The sequence below is a fragment of the Camellia sinensis genome, chromosome 12, assembly GCF_055761805.1.
Source record: "Camellia sinensis isolate YWXY chromosome 12, ASM5576180v1, whole genome shotgun sequence".
NCBI lineage: Eukaryota > Viridiplantae > Streptophyta > Magnoliopsida > Ericales > Theaceae > Camellia > Camellia sinensis.
Window position 1 is genome coordinate 16,487,280 of NC_138972.1, and position 13,257 is coordinate 16,500,536.

General features: G+C 42.7%; 1 protein-coding gene across 1 annotated transcript; it reads right to left on the minus strand.

The window, feature by feature from the left end:
* Nucleotides 1-12,195: 12,195 nt before the first annotated feature.
* Nucleotides 12,196-12,994, minus strand: LOC145804369 (uncharacterized). Its single transcript, XM_082898052.1, has 3 exons — nucleotides 12,678-12,994; nucleotides 12,495-12,587; nucleotides 12,196-12,402 (listed from the first exon to the last, which is right to left on the minus strand). Exons 1-3 carry the CDS (start codon nucleotides 12,858-12,860, stop codon nucleotides 12,196-12,198), a joined length of 483 nt encoding a protein of 160 aa, XP_082754178.1. The 5' UTR covers nucleotides 12,861-12,994.
* Nucleotides 12,995-13,257: the final 263 nt, after the last annotated feature.

Sequence of the window (13,257 nt, forward strand, 5' to 3'; positions counted from 1 at the left end):
TAAATACGGGGTTTCCGTACCATTTCTTGCGCAATACGGTTCGAACACTCGAACACCTATACGGATTCTCCTGCACAGTGGCAGATATGTAAATACGGGGTTTACATACCATTTCTTGCGCATTACGGTTCTAACACTCGAACACCTATACGGATTCTCCTGCACAGTGGCAGATATGTAAATACGGGGTTTCCGTACCATTTCTTGCGCATTACGGTTCGAACACTCGAACACCTATAAGGATTCTCCTGCACAGTGGGAGATATGTAAATACGGGGTTTACATACCATTTCTTGCGCATTACGGTTCTAACACTCGAACACCTATACGGATTGTCCTGCACAGTGGCAGATATGTAAATACGGGGTTTCCGTACCATTTCTTGCGCATTACGGTTCGAACACTAGAACACCTATACGGATTCTCCTGCACAGTGGCAGATATGTAAATACGGGGTTTACATACCATTTCTTGCGCATTACGGTTCGAACACTCGAACACCTATACGGATTCTCTTGCACAGGGGCAGATATGTAAATACGGGGTTTCCGTACCATTTCTTGCGCATTACGGTTCGAACACTCGAACACCTATACCGATTCTCCTGCACAGTGGCAGATATGTAAATACGGGGTTTAGATACCATTTCTTGCGCATTACGGTTCGAACACTCGAACACCTATACGGATTCTCCTGCACAGTGGCAGATATGTAAATACGGGGTTTCCGTACCATTTCTTGCGTATTACGGTTCGAACACTCGAAGACCTATACGGATTCCCCTGCACAGTGGCAGATATGTAAATACGGGGTTTCCGTACCATTTCTTGCGCATTACGGTTCGAACACTCGAACACCTATACGGATTGTCCTGCACAGTGGCAGATATATAAATACGGGGTTTACATACCATTTCTTGCGCATTACGGTTCGAACACTCGAACACCTATACGGATTCTCCTGCATAGTGACAGATATGTAAATACGGGGTTTCGGGACCATTTCTTGCACATTACGGTTCGAATAATCGAACACCTATAAGGATTCTCCTGCACAGTGGCAGATATGTAAATACGGGGTTTAGATACCATTTCTTGCGCATTACGGTTCGAACACTCGAACACCTATACGGATTCTCCTGCACAGTGGCAGATATGTAAATACGGGGTTTCCGTACCATTTCTTGCGCATTACGGTTCGAACACTCGAACACCTATACGGATTGTCCTGCACAGTGGCAGATATGTAAATACGGGGTTTCCGTACCATTTCTTGCGCAATACGGTTCGAACACTCGAACACCTATACGGATTCTCCTGCACAGTGGCAGATATGTAAATACGGGGTTTACATACCATTTCTTGCGCATTACGGTTCGAACACTCGAACACCTATACGGATTCTCCTGCACAGTGGCAGATATGTAAATACGGGGTTTCCGTACCATTTCTTGCGCATTACGGTTCGAACACTCGAACACCTATACGGATTCTCCTGCACAGTGGCAGATATGTAAATACGGGGTTTACATACCATTTCTTGCGCATTACGGTTCGAACACTCGAACACCTATACAGATTCTCCTGCACAGTGGCAGATATGTAAATACGGGGTTTCGGGACCATTTCTTGCACATTACGGTTCGAACACTCGAACACCTATATGGATTCTCCTGCACAGTGGCAGATATGTAAATACGGGGTTTACATACCATTTCTTGCGCATTACGGTTCGAACACTCGAACACCTATACGGATTCCCCTGCACAGTGGCAGATATATAAATACGGGGTTTCCGTACCATTTCTTGCGCATTACGGTTCAAACACTCGAACACCTATACGGATTGTCCTGCACAGTGGCAGAAATTGTAAATATAGGGTTTCCGTACCATTTCTTGCGCAATACGGTTCGAACACTCGAACACCTATACGGATTCTCCTGCACAGTGGCAGATATGTAAATACGGGGTTTACATACCATTTCTTGCGCATTACGGTTCTAACACTTGAACACCTGTACGGATTCTCCTGCACAGTGGCAGATATGTAAATACGGGGTTTCCGTACCATTTCTTACGCATTACGGTTCGAACACTCGAACACCTATACGGATTCTCCTGCACAGTGGCAGATATGTAAATACGGGGTTTACATACCATTTCTTGCGCATTACGGTTCGAACACTCGAACACCTATACGGATTCTCCTGCAGAGTGGCAGATATGTAAATACGGGGTTTCCGTACCATTTCTTGCGCAATACGGTTTGAACACTCGAACACCTATACGGATTCTCCTGCACAGTGGCAGATATGTAAATACGGGGTTTAGATACCATTTCTTGCGCATTACGGTTCGAACACTCGAACACCTATACGGATTCTCCTGCACTGTGGCAGATATGTAAATACGGGGTTTCCGTGCCATTTCTTGCGCAATACGGTTCGAACACTCGAACACCTATACGGATTCTCCTGCACAGTGGCAGATATGTAAATACGGGATTTACATACCATTTCTTGCGCAATACGGTTCGAACACTCGAACACCTATACGGATTCTCCTGCACAGTGGCAGATATGTAAATACGGGGTTTCCGTACCATTTCTTGCGCATTACGGTTCGAACACTCGAACACCTATACGGATTCTCCTGCACAGTGGCAGATATGTAAATACGGGGTTTCCGTACCATTTCTTGCGCAATACGGTTCGAACACTCGAACACCTATAAGGATTCTCCTGCACAGTGGCAGATATGTAAATACGGGGTTTACATACCATTTCTTGCGCATTACGGTTCGAACACTCGAACACCTATACGGATTCCCCTGCACAGTGGCAGATATGTAAATACGGGGTTTCCGTACCATTTCTTGCGCAATACGGTTCGAACACTCGAACAGCTATACGGATTCTCCTGCACAGTGGCAGATATGTAAATACGGGGTTTACATACCATTTCTTGCGCATTACGGTTCGAACACTCGAACACCTATACGGATTCCCCTGCACAGTGGCAGATATGTAAATACGGGGTTTCCGTACCATTTCTTGCGCAATACGGTTCGAACACTCGAACACCTATACGGATTCTCCTGCATAGTGACAGATATGTAAATACGGGGTTTCGGGACCATTTCTTGCACATTACGGTTCGAATAATCGAACACCTATAAGGATTCTCCTGCACAGTGGCAGATATGTAAATACGGGGTTTAGATACCATTTCTTGCGCATTACGGTTCGAACACTCGAACACCTATACGGATTCTCCTGCACAGTGGCAGATATGTAAATACGGGGTTTCCGTACCATTTCTTGCGCATTACGGTTCGAACACTCGAACACCTATACGGATTGTCCTGCACAGTGGCAGATATGTAAATACGGGGTTTCCGTACCATTTCTTGCGCAATACGGTTCGAACACTCGAACACCTATACGGATTCTCCTGCACAGTGGCAGATATGTAAATACGGGGTTTACATACCATTTCTTGCGCATTACGGTTCGAACACTCGAACACCTATACGGATTCTCCTGCACAGTGGCAGATATGTAAATACGGGGTTTCCGTACCATTTCTTGCGCATTACGGTTCGAACACTCGAACACCTATACGGATTCTCCTGCACAGTGGCAGATATGTAAATACGGGGTTTACATACCATTTCTTGCGCATTACGGTTCGAACACTCGAACACCTATACAGATTCTCCTGCACAGTGGCAGATATGTAAATACGGGGTTTCGGGACCATTTCTTGCACATTACGGTTCGAACACTCGAACACCTATATGGATTCTCCTGCACAGTGGCAGATATGTAAATACGGGGTTTACATACCATTTCTTGCGCATTACGGTTCGAACACTCGAACACCTATACGGATTCCCCTGCACAGTGGCAGATATATAAATACGGGGTTTCCGTACCATTTCTTGCGCATTACGGTTCAAACACTCGAACACCTATACGGATTGTCCTGCACAGTGGCAGAAATTGTAAATATAGGGTTTCCGTACCATTTCTTGCGCAATACGGTTCGAACACTCGAACACCTATACGGATTCTCCTGCACAGTGGCAGATATGTAAATACGGGGTTTACATACCATTTCTTGCGCATTACGGTTCTAACACTTGAACACCTGTACGGATTCTCCTGCACAGTGGCAGATATGTAAATACGGGGTTTCCGTACCATTTCTTACGCATTACGGTTCGAACACTCGAACACCTATACGGATTCTCCTGCACAGTGGCAGATATGTAAATACGGGGTTTACATACCATTTCTTGCGCATTACGGTTCGAACACTCGAACACCTATACGGATTCTCCTGCAGAGTGGCAGATATGTAAATACGGGGTTTCCGTACCATTTCTTGCGCAATACGGTTTGAACACTCGAACACCTATACGGATTCTCCTGCACAGTGGCAGATATGTAAATACGGGGTTTAGATACCATTTCTTGCGCATTACGGTTCGAACACTCGAACACCTATACGGATTCTCCTGCACTGTGGCAGATATGTAAATACGGGGTTTCCGTGCCATTTCTTGCGCAATACGGTTCGAACACTCGAACACCTATACGGATTCTCCTGCACAGTGGCAGATATGTAAATACGGGATTTACATACCATTTCTTGCGCAATACGGTTCGAACACTCGAACACCTATACGGATTCTCCTGCACAGTGGCAGATATGTAAATACGGGGTTTCCGTACCATTTCTTGCGCATTACAGTTCGAACACTCGAACACCTATACGGATTCTCCTGCACAGTGGCAGATATGTAAATACGGGGTTTCCGTACCATTTCTTGCGCAATACGGTTCGAACACTCGAACACCTATAAGGATTCTCCTGCACAGTGGCAGATATGTAAATACGGGGTTTACATACCATTTCTTGCGCATTACGGTTCGAACACTCGAACACCTATACGGATTCCCCTGCACAGTGGCAGATATGTAAATACGGGGTTTCCGTACCATTTCTTGCGCAATACGGTTCGAACACTCGAACAGCTATACGGATTCTCCTGCACAGTGGCAGATATGTAAATACGGGGTTTACATACCATTTCTTGCGCATTACGGTTCGAACACTCGAACACCTATACGGATTCCCCTGCACAGTGGCAGATATGTAAATACGGGGTTTCCGTACCATTTCTTGCGCAATACGGTTCGAACACTCGAACACCTATACGGATTCTCCTGCATAGTGACAGATATGTAAATACGGGGTTTCGGGACCATTTCTTGCACATTACGGTTCGAATAATCGAACACCTATAAGGATTCTCCTGCACAGTGGCAGATATGTAAATACGGGGTTTAGATACCATTTCTTGCGCATTACGGTTCGAACACTCGAACACCTATACGGATTCTCCTGCACAGTGGCAGATATGTAAATACGGGGTTTCCGTACCATTTCTTGCGCATTACGGTTCGAACACTCGAACACCTATACGGATTGTCCTGCACAGTGGCAGATATGTAAATACGGGGTTTCCGTACCATTTCTTGCGCAATACGGTTCGAACACTCGAACACCTATACGGATTCTCCTGCACAGTGGCAGATATGTAAATACGGGGTTAACATACCATTTCTTGCGCATTACGGTTCGAACACTCGAACACCTATACGGATTCTCCTGCACAGTGGCAGATATGTAAATACGGGGTTTCCGTACCATTTCTTGCGCATTACGGTTCGAACACTCGAACACCTATACGGATTCTCCTGCACAGTGGCAGATATGTAAATACGGGGTTTACATACCATTTCTTGCGCATTACGGTTCGAACACTCGAACACCTATACAGATTCTCCTGCACAGTGGCAGATATGTAAATACGGGGTTTCGGGACCATTTCTTGCACATTACGGTTCGAACACTCGAACACCTATATGGATTCTCCTGCACAGTGGCAGATATGTAAATACGGGGTTTACATACCATTTCTTGCGCATTACGGTTCGAACACTCGAACACCTATACGGATTCCCCTGCACAGTGGCAGATATATAAATACGGGGTTTCCGTACCATTTCTTGCGCATTACGGTTCGAACACTCGAACACCTATACGGATTGTCCTGCACAGTGGCAGAAATTGTAAATATAGGGTTTCCGTACCATTTCTTGCGCAATACGGTTCGAACACTCGAACACCTATACGGATTCTCCTGCACAGTGGCAGATATGTAAATACGGGGTTTACATACCATTTCTTGCGCATTACGGTTCTAACACTTGAACACCTGTACGGATTCTCCTGCACAGTGGCAGATATGTAAATACGGGGTTTCCGTACCATTTCTTACGCATTACGGTTCGAACACTCGAACACCTATACGGATTCTCCTGCACAGTGGCAGATATGTAAATACGGGGTTTACATACCATTTCTTGCGCATTACGGTTCGAACACTCGAACACCTATACGGATTCTCCTGCAGAGTGGCAGATATGTAAATACGGGGTTTCCGTACCATTTCTTGCGCAATACGGTTTGAACACTCGAACACCTATACGGATTCTCCTGCACAGTGGCAGATATGTAAATACGGGGTTTAGATACCATTTCTTGCGCATTACGGTTCGAACACTCGAACACCTATACGGATTCTCCTGCACTGTGGCAGATATGTAAATACGGGGTTTCCGTGCCATTTCTTGCGCAATACGGTTCGAACACTCGAACACCTATACGGATTCTCCTGCACAGTGGCAGATATGTAAATACGGGATTTACATACCATTTCTTGCGCAATACGGTTCGAACACTCGAACACCTATACGGATTCTCCTGCACAGTGGCAGATATGTAAATACGGGGTTTCCGTACCATTTCTTGCGCATTACGGTTCGAACACTCGAACACCTATACGGATTCTCCTGCACAGTTGCAGATATGTAAATACGGGGTTTCCGTACCATTTCTTGCGCAATACGGTTCGAACACTCGAACACCTATAAGGATTCTCCTGCACAGTGGCAGATATGTAAATACGGGGTTTACATACCATTTCTTGCGCATTACGGTTCGAACACTCGAACACCTATACGGATTCCCCTGCACAGTGGCAGATATGTAAATACGGGGTTTCCGTACCATTTCTTGCGCAATACGGTTCGAACACTCGAACAGCTATACGGATTCTCCTGCACAGTGGCAGATATGTAAATACGGGGTTTACATACCATTTCTTGCGCATTACGGTTCGAACACTCGAACACCTATACGGATTCCCCTGCACAGTGGCAGATATGTAAATACGGGGTTTCCGTACCATTTCTTGCGCAATACGGTTCGAACACTCGAACACCTATACGGATTCTCCTGTACAGTGGCAGATATGTAAATACGGGGTTTACATACCATTTCTTGCGCATTACGGTTCTAACACTCGAACACCTATACGGATTCTCCTGCACAGTGGCAGATATGTAAATACGGGGTTTCCGTACCATTTCTTGCGCATTACGGTTCGAACACTAGAACACCTATACGGATTCTCCTGCACAGTGGGAGATATGTAAATACGGGGTTTACATACCATTTCTTGCGCATTACGGTTCGAACACTCGAACACCTATACGGATTCTCTTGCACAGGGGCAGATATGTAAATACGGGGTTTCCGTACCATTTCTTGCGCATTACGGTTCGAACACTCGAACACCTATACGGATTCTCCTGCACAGTGGCAGATATGTAAATACGGGGTTTCCGTACCATTTCTTGCGCATTACGGTTCGAACACTCGAACACCTATACGGATTCCCCTGCACAGTGGCAGATATGTAAATACGGGGTTTCCGTACCATTTCTTGCGCAATACGGTTCGAACACTCGAACACCTATACGGATTCTCCTGCACAGTGGCAGATATGTAAATACGGGGTTTACATACCATTTCTTGCGCATTACGGTTCGAACACTCGAACACCTATACGGATTCCCCTGCACAGTGGCAGATATGTAAATACGGGGTTTCCGTACCATTTCTTGCGCAATACGGTTCGAACACTCGAACACCTATACGGATTCTCCTGCACAGTGGCAGATATGTAAATACGGGATTTACATACCATTTCTTGCGCAATACGGTTCGAACACTCGAACACCTATACGGATTCTCCTGCACAGTGGCAGATATGTAAATACGGGGTTTCCGTACCATTTCTTGCGCATTACGGTTCGAACACTCGAACACCTATACGGATTCTCCTGCACAGTTGCAGATATGTAAATACGGGGTTTCCGTACCATTTCTTGCGCAATACGGTTCGAACACTCGAACACCTATAAGGATTCTCCTGCACAGTGGCAGATATGTAAATACGGGGTTTACATACCATTTCTTGCGCATTACGGTTCGAACACTCGAACACCTATACGGATTCCCCTGCACAGTGGCAGATATGTAAATACGGGGTTTCCGTACCATTTCTTGCGCAATACGGTTCGAACACTCGAACAGCTATACGGATTCTCCTGCACAGTGGCAGATATGTAAATACGGGGTTTACATACCATTTCTTGCGCATTACGGTTCGAACACTCGAACACCTATACGGATTCTCCTGCACAGTGGCAGATATGTAAATACGGGGTTTCCGTACCATTTCTTGCGCATTACGGTTCGAACACTAGAACACCTATACGGATTCTCCTGCACAGTGGGAGATATGTAAATACGGGGTTTACATACCATTTCTTGCGCATTACGGTTCGAACACTCGAACACCTATACGGATTCTCTTGCACAGGGGCAGATATGTAAATACGGGGTTTCCGTACCATTTCTTGCGCATTACGGTTCGAACACTCGAACACCTATACGGATTCTCCTGCACAGTGGCAGATATGTAAATACGGGGTTTCCGTACCATTTCTTGCGCATTACGGTTCGAACACTCGAACACCTATACGGATTCCCCTGCACAGTGGCAGATATGTAAATACGGGGTTTCCGTACCATTTCTTGCGCAATACGGTTCGAACACTCGAACACCTATACGGATTCTCCTGCACAGTGGCAGATATGTAAATACGGGGTTTACATACCATTTCTTGTGCATTACGGTTCGAACACTCGAACACCTATACGGATTCCCCTGCACAGTGGCAGATATGTAAATACGGGGTTTCCGTACCATTTCTTGCGCAATACGGTTCGAACACTCGAACACCTATACGGATTCTCCTGCACAGTGGCAGATATGTAAATACAGGGTTTACATACCATTTCTTGCGCATTACGGTTCGAACACTCGAACACCTATACGGATTCTCCTGCACAGTGGCAGATATGTAAATACGGGGTTTCCGTACCATTTCTTGCGCATTACGGTTCGAACACTCGAACACCTATACGGATTCTCCTGCACAGTGGCAGATATGTAAATACGGGGTTTCCGTACCATTTCTTGCGCAATACGGTTCGAACACTCGAACAGCTATACGGATTCTCCTGCACAGTGGCAGATATGTAAATACGGGGTTTACATACCATTTCCTGCGCATTACGGTTCGAACACTCGAACACCTATAAGGATTCTCCTGCACAGTGGCAGATATGTAAATACGGGGTTTACATACCATTTCTTGCGCATTACGGTTCGAACACTCGAACACCTATACGGATTCTCCTGCACAGTGGCAGATATGTAAATACGGGGTTTCCGTACCATTTCTTGCGCATTACGGTTCGAACACTAGAACACCTATACGGATTCTCCTGCACAGTGGCAGATATGTAAATACGGGGTTTACATACCATCACTACAGAAAAATTCACTTTTAGCAGCGGCCCAAAATGCCCTAAAAGCAGGAAAAAGCGTCGCTAAAAACTAGAAAACCTTTACCCGCGGTTGTAATAGCGACGGCCAAACCGCCGCAGTAGCCCCGTCGGGATATCCTTATAGTGACGTTTTCCTCAAACGCTGGTATAGTTATTTTTATTGCGACGGCCGATGTAGTGACAGTTATAAATGTCACTATATCTTAAATTTACTCATTACTTGCTAACTTTATAGTGACGTGTCGACCGCTACTATATCCTTCACTTTTGTGACATTTTCTGAACCGCTGCTATATTTTGACTCTATTCCATCAGTTTTACACCGTCGCTATAACCATAAAATTCTTTTTGAATTTTATTTGCAGTGGCGGTTATTAACCGCGGTTATATGCTATGTTTACAAATCAATTACCAATAATATACAGATTGAAATTTTCAATGATTTGCTAACCATTAATGGTTGTCTCTCACTTATCCCTGCTCACATTATATATCTATAAAAACACTATTTTATTCTAATGGCTCAATACTCAATAATTGTAAAAGGTAAAAGAATCTGCATTTTTATAATCCCAAAATTTCCAAAACACCTTAATTAAAAGGTTCATTACATAAGCCTGTAATACAAAAAAGATCCAATAATTCTAACAAACTAATAGCCCACACCATAATCTAAAAGGTATATATAAACTTGTCACAGGACAATAGTACTCAAAAGTATTACTCATGACGCCATTTTATAAAGACCTCCATAAAAAATGTTCAAATCGAGAAATGACGTCCATTGATTGATGCTTTCATATTGTCTTATTTCCTGCAATAAAAATGATTGAATGAGTATAAGTATCATTTTCCATTTCAAAATCTATAAAGAAAATTTAGACTACAAATAATTCTCGACAAGTCTTATATTTTTGGTAAGTATATGGTTTACATATCGAAAAATATCACTATACTCAAGTTGAAGATCATATTTACATATTAAGATAGATCAGCCATTAAGAGAGAAAATAGCAACAAATGAAAAGAAAAAATACAGTAATGCAGAACACTACAAGGTCTTTTAAGTTTGGATGTTGCTTTCAGCTTCTGTTTTCCCAAGTGGTCTCTTGCCTATAGGTAATCACTATAGCCTCATTACCTCACCCTACTCCCAATCTCTCATAGTCAGTGTATCACTCAAGAAGAGGATTATATTATGAAAGAACAACATTTTTGAAAATGGACTTTTATTCATATACCATAAACATAAACATTACAATTGAAAGACGCTTACAGACAAGTGTTCTTTTTTTTGTAGATGAAAAGAAGTTATTACTCATGCTATCTGTAATACTCTCTATTTTTTCAATGTGCCCTTGAATATAAGACTCTCTTTCCTTATATATCCTGAGGGCAGACTCCAAAGCTAGGATGTTAAAACATATCCAAATAAAAGATAAGATGCCAACATGTTGGCATTTGGACTAAATCAACCAATAAAGCCAAACATTAGTAACAACCACTAAATCAAGCAACCAATAGCAACATCCAAGGGTCTATTTTTTAATTGTATATTACAATTTGATCCATTGTTGATATTCAAATTTGTTCGATTGCCCAATTCTCTATTTCACTGGTTGGTTTGGTATTTTTACGGATGCTAGTAAAGGAAACAAAGTAGAAAGTCATCCTATCAAATCCCAATTTTTTCCAAACCAACTAACAATTTATTTGTAGAGAAGTCATTAACATTGGTTCTAAATTTGTGTCAATGTATGTGTATTGTAATGATGACTTACCCCGATTAAAAGGTTGCATTTTATGATTCCCAAAAGAGGATCTCTGATGTGTTTGTGGAGAAGCCTGGTCCGGAATGCCACTAGAGCCATCTGTCGCCTAATTTATACAATAAAGTTTAAATGAGTATGCATAAATTTAGAAAAGCATAACACATGATAAATACATCATTTAAATAAATATGTTTACTTGTAGTTATACCTGCAAACCACTAGAACACTGTCTCTGTCTCATCAAAAATGCTACTTGCTCTTTTAAAGAGTTTATTACAGCATCTTGAGCTTGCAACTGAATACCTTGAGTTTGCAGCTGATCACCTTGAGTTTTTACTTGTTCCTTCAACTCAATTATGGCCTCTTTGTCTCTCGTTCTCTCCTCATCTGAAACCATTCTTAAGTCACTATTACACATGAAGCCATGCTTGGAAGGAGTGGGCCCAAATCCTAAACCTCGAACACGACCATGACGCTCTTTACCCATCACTTGAGAATAAATATCATTTGGTGACCAACATATCCGTCCACTAACATTTCCTTCGGAGCTACTTGGTTGTGACCTCATCAAATCTTCTAGTTTTTCCTATAGCATAAATGGGGAAAAAAAATAAGAACGCAAAGAGCGAGAGTGATTGTTTGCCACAAACACATTAGAATTTTGAAAATGTAACTTATTAAGTGGACATACAATTTTTGCAGCTGCTGCTTCATTTACCGGTGTCCCATCCTTCCTTTTATGAAGCGGTATATATAATTTTGCTCGATCTAGTGCAATCTTATCTTTTTGCTCCTATATAACAATCATATCATACGAGAATAAAATCATAATACAACGTGCCGACCAAATTCAAAATATAAAACAAGAAATGAAGTTTGAAATACCATATCATATGCATGTTGTGCATAAGTTTTAGATCCTCCTGTATGTGCACTTGTTTGCTCTTGCCGGCTTCCTTTATTGGTCATACTAAGCTCCTTCACTCATAAATGCATAACAGTAGGTTAAAAAAGAAAATGATATAATGACATTGCATTATTTGATAGAAAACATACATCTATGCATACCTGTCCTTCTTTTGAAAACCAATACGCAACAAGGTCAGCATAGTGCTCACGGTTAACCGTTAAAGGCGCAGTAGCTACTATCTGTGCTGCTGTCTTTGTCTCATCATAGTATTTTGCTTTTAAACTACATTTCCAATTTCTCCATTTTTCTCCCATTGACTTCAATGTTCGATGCCTAATCATATCCCTTCTCTCATCTTGAGGAATGGCAAACTTGGACTACAATTGTATGTTTTTTCATGTTATGAACATTCTTAAAATTATCAATACAATAATATAAACTGCATTTGTGAATTTCTTTGCCTAATTCTCATATTATGCTTTTTACTTCAACTATAATAGTATGAAAGATTGTCTTTTTCACATGCATATACCCATCTCTCTTATAGTAGAATAATCACAAAATACTTGTAGTTAGAAAATTACCTCGATGATATTCCAACAATCTTCTTTATACTGATCTGGCACTTCATGCCAATTCTTGTACTTAATTGGGCATAAGTGTGGCTTCCTAGCAATGGTGCCTATGAAGCGACTGAATATACCACCCTCTGTAGAAACAACCTGCAAATCCTTGTTG